The 13,852-nt window shown below is 51.7% G+C and overlaps 2 protein-coding genes across 3 annotated transcripts; one reads left to right on the top strand and one right to left on the bottom strand.

Annotated features, from left to right (window-relative positions):
* The first annotated feature begins 441 nt into the window (after window positions 1–441).
* LOC112981348 (caspase recruitment domain-containing protein 8-like) lies at window positions 442–8,883 on the top strand. Of its 2 annotated transcripts, XM_064516557.1 has the most exons (16): window positions 443–575; window positions 1,414–1,445; window positions 1,884–1,937; window positions 2,469–2,519; window positions 3,005–3,034; window positions 3,276–3,323; window positions 3,425–3,468; window positions 3,603–3,652; window positions 3,777–3,997; window positions 4,080–4,333; window positions 4,501–4,635; window positions 4,855–4,993; window positions 5,262–5,315; window positions 5,411–5,494; window positions 6,755–7,027; window positions 7,804–8,883. In XM_064516557.1, exons 1-16 carry the CDS (start codon window positions 538–540, stop codon window positions 7,818–7,820), a joined length of 1,524 nt encoding a protein of 507 aa, XP_064372627.1. In that variant the 5' UTR covers window positions 443–537; the 3' UTR covers window positions 7,821–8,883. The 2 variants fall into 2 exon arrangements, with proteins under 2 accessions (XP_064372628.1, XP_064372627.1); XM_064516558.1 differs by lacking the exon at window positions 3,005–3,034 and having other exon boundaries at window positions 442–575.
* A 2,184-nt stretch (window positions 8,884–11,067) lies between these two features.
* IL12A (interleukin 12A) lies at window positions 11,068–13,446 on the bottom strand. Its single transcript, XM_064517171.1, has 5 exons — window positions 13,255–13,446; window positions 12,493–12,621; window positions 12,349–12,390; window positions 12,137–12,241; window positions 11,068–11,623 (listed from the first exon to the last, which is right to left on the bottom strand). Exons 1-5 carry the CDS (start codon window positions 13,444–13,446, stop codon window positions 11,459–11,461), a joined length of 633 nt encoding a protein of 210 aa, XP_064373241.1. The 3' UTR covers window positions 11,068–11,458.
* Between the last annotated feature and the right edge of the window lie 406 nt (window positions 13,447–13,852).

Raw genomic sequence — 13,852 nt, 5'->3', positions numbered from 1 at the left:
TATGTATATATAGTATCTAGTATGGATATGTTGTACATCTCTGTATAATCTTTGTAGATGCCTCGTGTATATGTATAGGATATATACCTGCATACAGAGAGAGCATGTATATAGATGAGATATATATGGAGTATGTATTGGTGTAGTATATAATACTACATATATCAGCATAGTGCACATCTGCGTATCTGCATGGTGTATACGTGTACGGTGTATATCCCTACAGCCTGCATCCATACGCTATATACGTAGCGGAGGATATATCTGGTACAGCACACCCAGGGCATGTGTTAAGCGCACCGGTACCGTAGTACCCCGTAAACGCCGCACGCGGGCACCCGCGCACGGCGCGCTGCAACCACGGCCCGCGGCAGCGCCTGCGCTTGCGCAGCCCCGGCAGCGCGGGCGCCACCGCCTGCGGGTGGCACCCCGCTTCGCGGAGGCGTGGCCTGCGGCGCCCCCAGCCCCGCCCCCGCCGAGCTCCGCGCTCCGCCCTGCCCCGCGCGCTGCGCGCCCGCCGCCGCCGCCGCCGCAGCGATGTCGGGCCGGGCCGCCCGGCCGCAGGTGCCGCGCAGGTGAGCGCCGCGCCGCGCGTAACCCCCCCCCCCGCCTCCCCTCCCCGCTCCGCAGCCGTCCCCCATCCTCCTCCATCACCCCCCCCGCATCCCCCTCCCCCCACCCTCCTCCGTCATCCCCCCGGCATCCTCCATCATCCCTCCCTGCACCCCGCCCCGGGATGCCCCCCCCCCGCCAAAGGCCGCGGCCCCCGAGAACCCCCCTGCACCCCGCCCCGGGATGCCCCCCCCCGCCAAAGGCCGCGGCCCCCGAGAACCCCCCTGCACCCCGCCCCGGGATGCCCCCCCCCCCCGCCAAAGGCCGCGGCCCCCGAGAACCCCCCTGCACCCCGCCCCCGGATGCCCCCCCCCCGCCAAAGGCCGCGGCCCCCGAGAACCCCCCTGCACCCCGCCCCGGGATGCCCCCCCCCCCCCGCCAAAGGCCGCGGCCCCCGAGAACCCCCCCGAACCCCCCCCGCGCGCGCGGCTTTTCCCCGCCGCAGACAAAAGCGCGCCCGGAGCCAGCGCCGCGCCCGCCCCCCGCGCGCTCCCCCCGCCCCCCCCCCCGCGCGCTCCCCCCGGGTTTTCCCACGGGAGCGATGCTCCGCGGGCGCCTGCACGGGTCTAGCAGAGCCCTCGGAGGCGCCTGGGCCGTGGCAGCACCCAGGGCCGTGCAGCGGCATCGCCCCGTCCTGCCCTCTCCCAGCTCAGCGGCGAAGGCCGGGCGGGAGATCCATCACCGTCGGGGGGGGTGACGCGGCCCCGGGGCTCCGGCCGCCCCCGGGGTGGGTGAAGCCGGTGGGGAAGCGCAGCAAAAACCGCGTAGATGTGCTCACGCGTTTCCCGTTCTGTCTTGCAGCGGAGCCGAATCCGTCCCTCCCGATGAAAAAGGTACGGTCGCGTTTGGAAACGTGCCGTAGTTTCGAGTGGATTTGTTAGAAACACCCGTTCTTCCGAGTTCAAGTTGCGTTTTTATAGCTGCTTGCTTTAGGGAACGTCATGCACTGCTTTAGCTTCTCCAATGACAATTTTGATCTTTCTGTTCTTTTCTGATTAAAGTTCTTTTGTTATTTATGCCTTTCGCCTTATTTGTGTCGTATAAAAACGCAGGATTAACCTTTCTCTTGGCATTTATAAGTCAGTACCTGGCTGCCTTATTCCCGTGTATCAGGGCTCCGGTGCAGGCTGTACAGACACCCGCCGCTCTGCCAGCTCCTTGCTGCTCGGCAGAGCATGTGCCAGCCGCGGCCCCGGCCACTCGGGTCGTATGTCCTCAAAATTGTCCTTTCTCATGTGGAAAATACACTTACACCCACAACTGTTTTCCAGACGTAGACACCTGCGGCGCTGATGGCAACGGATCTGCCGACGAGCATAAATCAGGTAAGCAACAGCCTGCTCCGGCCCCGGAGCTCGGGAACGGGCCTCGGTGCAAGCACTGCTGAGAAAATCCCTGTCTGCAGCGAGGCGCTTCCAGCATCTTGCTATTTCCTTTGAATGCTGCGTTTTGCTCTTACGCAGTTTTTGCCTCATAAACCCCATGTTTTTCTTTTGGACATGAGCGAGGCCTGTTTTACTGTGGTCATAACCAGAAGGTGATATTGCCACAATGTTTTGTTATCACACAACAATAAAATCCTGGTAAAGATAATGCTGCAACGGCTGCTGACCTTCGTTGTGTCCTATGTCACAGCGCCGTGCCCAGCGTGGTGTCGGCGTGGTGAGACCTGCAGGAGGGTCGGGGTGACCTCCCGCGCTGGGGGGTGCAGCCTCCCCCGTTTCCTTGCTTCTGGCCTCTGTATCCAGCCGGCTGATCAATACAACGCATTTAAATTTGTACCTATACCCCTGACTTCTCTGGGTACTTGGGTTACGGAGTTGTTGCCGTGACTGACGGGCTGTGGTTTTGCCCAGGAGAAGACAGCTCTGCCAGCAACTCCAGCAGCAGCTCGGGAGATGAGTCAGGTGAGCAGCTATGGTACCACTTGCGCGTTTTCCCTCTTGGAAACATAAACTCGACTTAAAACAGCTGCGTTTTACGGGAGGAGTCTCGCTGTTAAGACACCACTGGGTTAGTTCCGCGATTGCACGTCGAAGAGGAAAACCGTATTTCTGCGGGCGAGTTATTTCCGCGGCCACCCCGCGTTGAGGAGGGCAGGAGCGGAGGAGTGGCAGCTCCTGTTGCTGTAGCCTCCAGGCACATCCCAGGCAACCATCTGCTTTTATATCCCGGTAGCTGTCCAAACACCGGGCAGCTATAAATCTGCTCCAAAGTTGGCAGCAAAAGTGGCAAAACAGGATGGACGGGAAAAGAATGGAAGGAAGTGTTTGCCGCTGCTGAAAAGCCTGCAGGTTTTCCCTTACGCGTGCTGCGCCCCCGGCAGTTTGTTCTCATTTCATACCTGCTTGATAATTTTTACTTAAATAATTAGAAAGCTTTTTCTCATCAGATCCTGAGGAGTCGGATGTAAGAAAGTCGGGTGAGTGCGCTGTTTCATTTGTTTCTTTTGCCTGCCCTTTAAGGCATTGGAAGGACAAAATGGGTAATGATAATAGATGCTTTGGTCTCGTGCTACGGTGCTGAGCCTGGTCCCGCGGGGCGCGATGCCTGCGCCGGCCCGGGCAGGCGGGTGCGTTCCTGGTCTGCAGACATCGCGGAGCGGAGCCCTCCTCGGACAGGGCCATGTTCGATACGTGCCTGATGCATCTTCTTCTTTCTAGATGAAGAACAAGAAAAGGAAGAGTCACCGCCACGCTGCAACGGATCAGGTATTAACAGATTGCCAATTGTTGGGTTTTTTTTGTTTTTTTCTCCCTGAGCATGCAATTACTTTGATATTAAGGAGCCGATTTTGCTGTTCTCTCGTTAGGAGCCAACTCCCTGCTGCACTGTGAGCACTGCAGGAACGAAGACGTATGTATTTAAAAAAGAAAAAAAAAATCACGTTTGTATAAGGCAATCTGCAAATTGCAATTCTGTTCTCGCCTTACATATATATATACACACACAGACATATATATGTTTTTTAATTTTATCTGTTTACATAGGTCCAGAAGGAGCAGGTGATGCCGAGGAGACTCTCTGGAGAGCAGTACTTGTACGTGCTTTTTAATGCAAAGATAGGTGCTTGAGGAGGGGGTTTCTCCCGGTTTTCCGGGCAGAGCTCAGCCCTCGGGATACCTTTATGGATCCCGCTGACGACGACGCTCGCCCCGCTGCAGGCTGCGGCTGGAGGGCGAGGGCGCTTTCCAGTGCAGTGCCACGGGGCTGATCTTCGAGGCGACGGCAGCGGCGTCCGTGCGATACTCAGTGCTGTCGTGGAGCAAGTACGCGGCGCTGGTGGGAGACGGCTGGCTGGCGGGCGGCCCCCTCTTTGACGTCCACTGCACTCCGGCCGCGGCGCTGGCCGCCATCGGCTTCCCCCACGCGCTCTGCCTCGGCGGTGAGTGAGCGCCGCGCCGCGCCGGCCCGTGGCCCTGCCCAGCGGCATGGCGGGCCGCCCTCACCACACCTCGCCCCGGCAGGCGGGGACGCGCAGCCGGCCTTCAAGGTGCTGCACGTGACGGCGGGCGGCAGCGCGGCGCTGGAGGCGCCGGCCGAGTGCTCGGCCTCGCACGTGAGGTGGCTGGTGAGCTCCCTGTCGCCCGTGGGGCCCCTGCTGCGCGCCGAGGAGCCCCTGCTCTACCACGGCGCCGTCGTCCTCTACAAGGTCCTCGACGGGCACCCCTCCCTCTCCTTCCGCGTCTACGTGGCCACCAACAACGACTCCTTCATCAAGGTGGGCGCCTCGCGACGGAAAATGGCGGCGCCTCGCGACAGAAAATGGCGGCGCCCTTTACGCCGGAAAATGGCGGCGTTGCCTCGCGCCGGCAAATGGCGCCGTGGCCTAATGGCGTCTCCTTCCCCGCCGCGAGCGGCGTTCCGCGTCGTCTTCCCAAACCTCAGGACATAGCGAGGGCGGTGAAGCACTCCAGCAAGAAGTTCGTTAAAATCGACAAGCCGCCCGTCTGTCAGAAGCTGCTGCAGAAGGGAAAGAGGTACCGCCTGCTCTGCGAGCCCGAAGCCGAGGTGACTCCGGAGGTAAGGTCCCGCCGGGCTGCCGCTTCGGGCGACAGCGCCACGGAAAGGCAGCGTCCCTCAGTGGCCCCGAAGCGTGGGGTGAAAGCCCGGCCCCGCTGGAGGCAACGGCAACGCTCCGGGAGACGGGAGTTTCGTGCCGGGCTGGTGCCGGCAGGCAGTGTCTTCTGCTGGAGTTATCGCTGGCCCAAGGTGTATCTCTAACATCCTCATCTTCTGCAGGAGATCGAGTTTGTGGACGGATCCCTCCTGAAGCTGAAGAGCTACATCGAGGTCTATCTGGAGAAGCCGGATGACTTGACCTTGTCCTTGGTGGAGCTGGAGTCCGACGCGGTCGTGTGGAAGGCGAAGCTGAGGGAGAGTAAGCGTTGCGCGTTTTGGCTGCCAGCTCCTTCCCGGGGAAAACGGGCGCGATTCGGGGTGCGACTGCAGTCCCGGTGGCCGAGCCAGGTTGGATTGCCCGGCACGCCATGCCGGATAAGAGGGGAGAATGAACCAGGCATTGCAGAGCCTGGTTGTCAGATCTCAGCACAGCCACAGGCCAACGCCAGGCAGGTTCTGCTGGATTCGGGGCACGGCAAGGGAAGCTGCTCCCTCAGCTCCCACTTTCCGTGCAAAACATTTGGCAGGTGACTGGATACATCACGATCAGAACAGGAACGAGCAGAAGAGGAGCGCAGTCGGTGAGTCGCTTTGGAGTTCGTTCTGGCACGTACTTTGCCCGCGTGCTGCATACGTGGCATGGGAGCAGCAACAGCAGCTGTCCTTCCCTCCTCAGGTACCAAAAGACGGAAGTCCACCCACAGCTTCTCTGAAGACGAGGAATACTGCTGGAAAAAGCGGAAGGGCAGCGATACTGCAGGTAGAGAATTTCTGGGTGGATTAAAATACCAGATTAGGGTTTTCTTGCATCCCATGAATTAAACTTCTAGAGCTAACTAACTTTTTTTAATGACAGCCATGAAGGTGGCCAGCAAATGCAAGGGGGGAGAGTGCTGCTTTGGTAGGTGCAGCATGTGCATGTACCTCCTTGGTGTGCTGGTGTCCACTGTTGGCCTTTCCTTCAGGAAGCCTGTGCAGAGGAGCAAGGGGGGAACTGGATTTATGAGGGTCAGCTCCGATGGTGGTGTCTTCTTGGACCGGGAACTAACAGCTGCTTTTATAAGAGGTTTCCACTAGACACCTCAAGCTTTTTCATTTGGGATGTCTCCTTAGCCGTAACAGGCTGAATTTTTCTGGGAAAAAAAAAGAAATCGGCTCCCATTTATTGTCCCGATGTGCGGAGGTGCTGGTGTCCAGAGACATCAGGGAGAGGTGCTTGGTGCCCTAGGGCCTCGCGGCGCCGGCACGGTGCTTGCTGCCACCCCAAGAGCTTCTCCCAGAGCTGCAGGCTTAGAGCTTCACTAATGGTTACTTGCAAAAATTATGGACAAAACAATTTTAGTTCATTAGTATATAAAAAAATTTGTATGTGAAAAGGTTTAGCTCCTGGTTTTACATTGTGTTTCCATTACCGTCTTACTTTTTCAGCCTCCAGTACCTGTCCTTCATGGGCTCTCCTTTTGGGGGAAATATCTAATAGCGTTTGCATCTCCTGGTGATTTGTTGAATCCGTTAATGTTTTTGCCTTTCGAGTCCGTTGAGGGTTTGCACAAAATAACCGTGCAGGGCTTTGTGCGTCGGTGTGCGTTGCCGCCAGAGGGAGGGCTTTCACCAGGCACAGCTCCGCTTTGCTCTCCGACCGCTCGCATCGGGCAGGAAACCGCTTCGTCCGTGGGGCCGTTCGAGCTGAGGCTTCCTGGCTATTGTAACTAAAGGAAAACCAAACTTCAGCTTTGTGAAGCAACCGCGGGTTTCAAGAAAAACAGTCTGTTCAGAAGTTTTGGGTGATAGGTGTACTCAGCATGACCTTTACGGGATACATCTGGAAATGGCTGGGTGTTAGGTGTAACCCGCCGCAGCGTTGACAAATAAAGTGAAAATCCACTTTCAGCTGCCTGACTAATAAGGCCACCTTCGTCCCGTGTCTCTGGGCAGTGCACAATACTGACAGCATCGCTTGATTAAAATGCCTAACGCGAAGAGCATTGCTGGTTCTGACTTTTGTCCTGTATCGTTTCAGATGGCGTTAAAGCGAAAAGCTTGCTGACTGACCAGCAGCTCATGGCGATCGCCAAGAGGTTTGGCAGAGAGTGGAAAGAAATTGCCATCGAGTGTCTTCAGCTAGAAATGAAAGACATTCATCAGATTCAGGCAAAGGAGGAGGAAGTCAATATTCATAAGTTTCTGATGCTAAGCAAGTGGAGAGACAGAGAACAGAGCAACGGGACGGCACAAAGTCTCTACGACAGTCTCAAGGATAAGGTGTCGTATGACGTAGTCGAAGTACTGGAAGGTACGGATCAGCCTCTTATTGTATTTACTTAATTGTATCATTATGTTTCAGACATGTTTTAGAGAATTCTCATCAGAGAATTTACTAAATAACATAGTACATGTTTTACTCAGCAGGTTAAAATTAAGTGCCCCCTTGAAAATTAATAATCATTTTCTTTCTTGTGGCATTTTTATATTTCTCTTCAGAAACTGATAAAATGGAAAATTATTTTTGTACTCACTACATTTAGAATAACTGACACATGACCTGACTGCTGCAAACCACCCAGCATTACATACCCCAGCAAATTCTTGTTTTCTTTATTAGGGAGCCCAAAGTGGACAGATTTGTGTCTTTCCTCTTTGCGTTTTAGTAGCACTGAAGTAACACCGCCCCCCGACAATTTAAAGGCTCGATCCTGCAAACTCATCCCATGCGTTTCCCTTCGGCACGTGGACAGTCCCACTGATGGCCGCGGGACTCCTCGTGTCCATCGATGTTGGCATACAAAAGGTGCTCTGTGGGGCGAGAGCTCCACCAGCTGCGGAGAACCTTTCTCAAAAGCTAAAAATAATGTTTTTTGGAACAGACACAGCTTTTGTTCTTTCTTAACTCTCCGTAAAGGCAACGTGGCTCTCAGAGAGGGAACAATTGCTCATTTTCCTCATTCACCTGATCCTTAGAAACACATATGTGTACATTTAGCATTCAACATCAATGTGGTAGCAACTTCTAGAGATCAAGTCATACGTATATGTGTGTGTGTATGTGTGTGTGTGTGTTCATTTCCTCAGGTTTTTTGGCTCAGTGACGTATTTGTGAAGCAGCTAAAAAGAGAAAACTCAGGAACGTTCCTCAGCCAAATTCTTCAACTTTTCCAGCCGTTTACCAGGGATTTCGGTGTATTTCTGTTATGAAGATACAAGCCCTAATCAGTCAGCGGAAAGTTTAGGCAAAATCTTCGAAAGACATGGGTATGAAATTTTACACTGATGTAAGTGAATTGACTGTTTTCAGGAGTAATTACTCATCTTTCAGATACCAGTCATCGTAACTGTCTCGTCAAGATAGAAGTGCCAGTCTCGGTGAATTTGAAACTTAAAACTTCCACTGAATTTTGTCTCAGTTGAGCCGATCCTAAAAGATAAGAGCACTCAGCGAAATCTGTTTACCTTTTCTATATATGGGATTTTTATCTTGAAGCAGCTTTATTTGAATCAGGGAAAGACAGGGGGAGAAAAGTTTTACAGAAGCTTTCATCACCTTGAAAAAAAACCCCTAAACTGCCAAAATCATGAGGTATATTGTATTTCTCACAGATGCCTACGATCAGGGAAGAATATTCTCAAACTTGCAGATAAATTCATTTACATAATCACTGTATATAGTCCTGTACGTTCAAGCTGTGTTGGGCTGTGGGTCCGTTTTCTAACCAATTGAAGACTAGTTTCACAGTAGCACCAATACTATGGGCAGCTTTGATTTTTTTTTTTTGTGGGAAATTCTTATTGACACTTTTCTGTATAGTCTGTCTCAGTTTTTGTGAGATAAATTTGTATGCTTTATAATTTTTTTTATTACAGCCTTTTTATACTTTTTTACTTGGTTAATTTTAACTTGAATAGAATTAGATGTCTAAAACGGGGAAGTCAAAATTCATAAAAAGGTGGTTACCCTCTACGCAATGCATGTACTACAGGATTTTAAAAGATTTTAAAATAATGTTATTTGCAGAAGAGAGCAGCTACCTTAGAAGGGAAAGTGTCTTGTTTTAAAGACACTTGTGATTCTCTTGATTGTCTTACTCTGTGTATGTTTATGGAAGAAAAAGCATACTTTTAGAAATGAGAATTAAAAAGGCAACATTTACACTATTTGCACAAGAGGTTTTTTTTTTTTTTTAATCTCCTGACAAACCGCAATCCTAGCGCCGTTGCCCGATCGTCCTGTGCCGATGGCATGTATGAACTCTTCTCCCTGCTCTCCGCAAACGTGGGGTGGCGGGTGCTGCTGGGGATGGAGAAGAGGGGAGAGTCGCGTCGTGCCGCAATGCCGTGCCTTCCTGCGCCCGGTCGTGCGGGCTTTGCCCTGGGGGCCCTGAGGCCGCAGTGCTGAGCTCACGGCGGGAGCGGGTGCGTGGCCCTTTCCCTATTCCTCCCCCGGCTGCTGGTTAAGCTGCAGTTTTTATTTCAGACTGGCTGAGGGTTGTATTTCCACACCATTAAACACCCAAGAGCCTGTAATTCCGCGCGTACACCAGCCAATACCTAGCTACTAATAATAAAAATACAGATGTCATTATTTTTTCTTTCCTGCTAGTGAATAAAACTGTTTAACTCATAAAAGAGGGCATTAAGGGAATCATTTCCTCAAACGTTACTACTAGTTTTACTGCTAGTAAACAGTTTTATTGAGTGATTATGCCAAATTACAATACAAAATGCTTTACTTGGAGAATATTATACCTTGCATTATTAAGCTTACTGCTCACTTTCTAAATTAGGAACGACTGTGAGAGCCCCCCGCATGGTGGCAAATTCCCAGGTGTGGAAGGCAGGTATTACAGAGGTGGTAAAGACCTGGCTCTTCAGATGAGCTCAGTAGCAGGACCAAAGCGTGTCTTTTTGTTTAACTAGTGAGAAAGGAGGAATTCAACATAAAGCTTTTATTGTGTAATTTGTAATAAGAGTAATTTGTAATCATGATTGAACCAAAGCTTTGATACTTTTCACAAATGAAACAAACCAACGTTTGATACTTTTCTTCTGGAGTCTGTTTCAGACCGTGCAAGTCCCATTAGAGAAAATGGGAGAAATGGTTAAAAGCTTTTGAAATTTGTTTTATCAAGACAGCTATTTAACCCAGCTACTAATCTGACATTACTTTGGCTGTTCTAAACACTCATAAAGTTTTTCTTTTGTAATGGTAACTTGATAGTTGAAACGGGGCCACCACCTCGCCTGCTCAAGCTCCCGCAGGCTGGGCCAACTGATACTTCTGCCTTGGAAATACCATCTTTCACATGTACATGGTGGTGATTTGTTACAAATTTGCTAAATGCTTGAAAAAAAATCATCTCTTGAACTTGCAACCTCAAGGAGTTTGCAAGAACTACGTGAGCCTTTCCCTGCAAGGGCCATGCCCAAAGGTGGGGTCAGGATGACTGTTTCGGGTGTGCTCCTTACGCCTACTGAAGAAAGCAGCAGCACGGACAAGAGGCAGGCTTCCCAAAGTAGAGGTAAGTTGTGACTTTAACAAACACACCAAGTCAAGTTCAACCCCTAATTTTGGTGTGGCCCAAACCAAAAGATTGGGAGAGATACTTATTTTAACACAGTTGATTTTGCTTTCTAACTGAAAGCCTTTGCTTTCAAAAAATCCATGGACATCAGGAAGAAGTGAGGCTGGAGGACGGGTGTCCCGGAGAGACGCGAGGGCCGAGCGACGGTGGCAGCGTAGCTGCTGGGGAGGCTAAGGGCAGAAAGCGAGCCAGGGAACAGTCCTCTTTAGTGTTTTTTTCTTCAGCTCTATGAGTGGGCAGCGGAAATAACACGGCAGCTGGCTGGGCAAAAGAGATGGTTGCAAAATTCATTGCTTGGAGGCTGTCAGACAGATTCTGCAGAGTGGATTCCTCCTTCCACCCCTGCTCTTTTTAGGCTAGCTTAAGCATTGTAGGGAGGAATTCAGAAAATAATGATCCAGTCATCCTCGGCGACCCTAAAAGCCATGGGTAAAATCCTTGCTCCATTGAAATAAACAGTTTAGCCATTGATTTCCATGACGGCAGGATTTCACCCATGAACTATGTAATAGAGACTGAAATTTGCTATAAAAAAGAAGGAAATTGAGCAGTTTATTTTTACTGCCCACTATGAGAGAAATCCCCCCAAAACACATCCGATGCAACTAACAAGGAAAGAGGGGTTTTAATTAATACCAGTCCTGAGTATTACCACAGTGTACTGCTTACATGCAAGCAATATTAAAAGTATTTTAAAAGTATGGTCATTTTGATTCATGTTATATTGTGAGCAAAAAGGAAAAAAATACCCACAAAGTTTTAATAAATATTTTAAATTTTATTAGGCAATAAAAAGAATAAATAAGGAATATCATTATAAATAAAACAGGAATAGTATAAATATGTTTTAACTTATATAAACTTATGATTGAATAAATAAAACATTTAAGAAAAAGATATAGTTGAGTGTTTGGTTGTTTGAGAACACTTTCGTAAAATATAGCTTATTTTCCAAAACTTCAAAATTGAACATAGTAGCTTAAAAGGCTTTGACAGTAGTTCACTAAGACATGGTTTGATTTATAAGAAATTCTGTAAAATGTTAGGTGCTTAATTCCTGAAAAGTCCCCAAAGACGTGGCAGGATATCTAGTACTCCAAACAACCATTATCCACACTTACACCCGACGTGCTCCCCGAGCAGGGTGCTCACAGCGAGCTCTCCAGAGCGGTCAGGTAGTTCATCATCCTGTTGATGGTCACAGCGCGGATTCGGAAAGCATGAAGCACGCTGCAGAGTCTCATCCTCTCTTTGAAAGTCAAGGCTGCGTTTGCCGACGGCTGCAGCACGCTGGTGCTGCCGATCCTCAGAGCCTGAGGAGGGGCAGGCGCGTTAGGAGGTGGAATCAAGAAGTGACTAAACCAAAAATGTCCCATCTATTCCGCCATCTCACTAACAATATTGACTAAAGTTCAGTACATCCTATTTCATATTTGGTATGCCAGGCACATTAGATTTCAGTATCTGGAAGAGAAATGGAGCTATGCATCCTTTTACTCTTTGCGTTCCCTGAAACTCTATATGGAAATTTGTAGAAAATCACCCACACCATCTCCTCACAAGGATGGAGTGGTTTGAAGAAATGAGAACTCCTAAAAGCCATAAATCTGAACGTTGATGCGTTGACCATACCAGCAGGACAAAAGTACCAAAGGAGATGCGTGATAGTTCATAAGAATAAAGTACTTACTGCTAGGATCTTAAGGGAAAAAAAAGCTAAGAGACAGCTGGTCATGATTTGAGCAAGTGCAGAGTGGAACGCATTGGATAAACATCTCTGTTTTAAGACAGAACTAACATAAAGGATAAAAGACAGAAATACCTACTTTCATCATCTCATCGATAGTTGTCAACACCTCTGGATCATTGAAATTCTTCAGCTCTGCCCTGTAGACCTTCAGATCTTCATAGATACCTCGCAGGCATTTATTCTGCAAAAGTCAGAATTATTTACAAATACTGGAATCTGTTGTTAAACGCTTCATGAATACACAGCCATCAAAATAAGTGGTTCTTTGGGGAGATAAACGCAATTTACCGTATCAAAAGCAGGTCCTTCCAGTGCTGGGCAGTTTCCAGCCTGCAAATCAAAGAAGAAATGATACACAATCATTTGTGGAAGTGTAATGAATTATATGACTGTTCCATACAAATATGATGCTGAAATGTGATTTTTTTATACCCCTGAATCCTCGGATGTACAAGCTTTTATCGTGTTGATGTGATTCTCAGTGATATCTTCAAGATCAAGCTCTTCAAGGGTGCACTCAAATCCTAGTGTGTTAAACGCCTGTGTGGAAAAGAAGAAGAAAAATGGTTAGACTGGTCATAGATCCAGCTCCATGGTACTGTTTACATGTAGAAACAGCATGGTTGCAGGTAATGGGATGGCCACAGCTGTCTGCAGCACCGTCCTGAGACAGCCTTATGCCTAGGATTTCGGTTAAATGCTTAAGATTGGGAATAGCCAGACTAAGAGACTGAAATCCAAGGAAATGCCGCAGCTGTGCATAGCGGGAACAGGATCAGGCTTTGCCCAGGTCGGCGTTATAAGCATCGCTGCGCTGCCTCCACCGCTGCAACGGTGCAAACGATTCTCCAGGGGACCGAACCCGCCGAGAAGCGCGTGTCGCTGCGGATGTCGAGTAGTTCTTAGGAGGGAAGAAAAGAGCGTAGCAACCCCGCTGGCACCCGTGTTTCACAGCGCTGGCCCATCTGCAAGCGCCGCACAACCTCGGCGGTTCTCTAGGACTAAAGCTGCAGCACTAGCACAGAGTTCTGGCAAAATAAAGTTAAAGTTCGTCCCCTTGGTGCCGCTCCCAGGGGGCTCAGCGCGGAGGGGCAGCGGGAAGGCGCGCAGCGGGGCTTGGCCACCCCCGAGGAGCCCCGCGGCGCTGCCACCGCCTCCCCCCGCGGCCCGGCCCGGGCCCGCCCCGCCGCCCACCTGGAGCTGCCGCAGGGAGCCGCCGAGCGCCGCCAGCAGCGCCCGCGAGCGCAGGCGGCAGTCGGTGAGGTTGCGGGCGGGCGGCGGCAGCGCGCGGCAGGGCGGCGGCGGCGGCGCCAGGCACAGCGCGGCCACCAGCGCCCACAGCCCGCCCAGGCGGCCGCTCCCGCTCCCGCTGCTGCGCTTCGCCATGGCGCTGCCGAGGGGAGCCCCGAGGTGGTGCCGCGCCGGTGGGGCCGCCGCCTTTTATAGCGGCGGTCGGCGGCGGAGGACTTTCCCTCTTCTCTTTTTCTTTACATCAGCCGGCGCTGAAACCCGCGCGGCGCCCGCTGCGCTGCTCGCTCATCCCGAGAGCGCCGCGCCCCGCGGGAATCCCGCCGCTGCGGGGCGGACAGCGGCCCCTCCGCGCCGCCCCGCCGCCCCCCGCCGCCTCAGCGGCCCCTCGAGCCGCGCCCGGGCGGCCCCGCGCCTCAGGGAGCGGCTGCGGCGCGCGCGGCCGTCGCGGCCGTTGGCGCGGCCGTTGGGGCCGCCGGCGCTGTTTGCCGTCGCGGCCGTTGGCGCGGCCGTTGGGGCCGCCGGCGCCATTTGCCGTCGCGGC

This window comes from Dromaius novaehollandiae, chromosome 9 (assembly GCF_036370855.1).
Source record: "Dromaius novaehollandiae isolate bDroNov1 chromosome 9, bDroNov1.hap1, whole genome shotgun sequence".
NCBI classification, from domain to species: Eukaryota; Metazoa; Chordata; class Aves; order Casuariiformes; family Dromaiidae; genus Dromaius; species Dromaius novaehollandiae.
The sequence above is the reverse complement of the archived record's forward strand: the minus strand, read 5'-3'. Positions and strand labels throughout refer to the sequence as shown.

Bases quoted from the DNA above. Each gene is read 5' to 3' on its own strand.
- LOC112981348 (XM_064516557.1), top strand. From the start codon at position 538: ATGTCGGGCCGGGCCGCCCGGCCGCAGGTGCCGCGCAG. The intron at 3,653-3,776 runs GTACGTGCTTTT...GCCCCGCTGCAG, and splicing joins CTCTCTGGAGAGCAGTACTT to GCTGCGGCTGGAGGGCGAGG. The intron at 5,495-6,754 runs GTAGAGAATTTC...GTATCGTTTCAG, and splicing joins GAAGGGCAGCGATACTGCAG to ATGGCGTTAAAGCGAAAAGC.
- IL12A (XM_064517171.1), bottom strand. From the start codon at position 13,446: ATGGCGAAGCGCAGCAGCGGGAGCGGGAGCGGCCGCCTGGGCGGGCTG. The intron at 12,391-12,492 runs GTATAAAAAAAT...TTTGATTTGCAG, and splicing joins GTACATCCGAGGATTCAGGG to GCTGGAAACTGCCCAGCACT. The intron at 12,242-12,348 runs GTAAATTGCGTT...TGACTTTTGCAG, and splicing joins AAGGACCTGCTTTTGATACG to AATAAATGCCTGCGAGGTAT.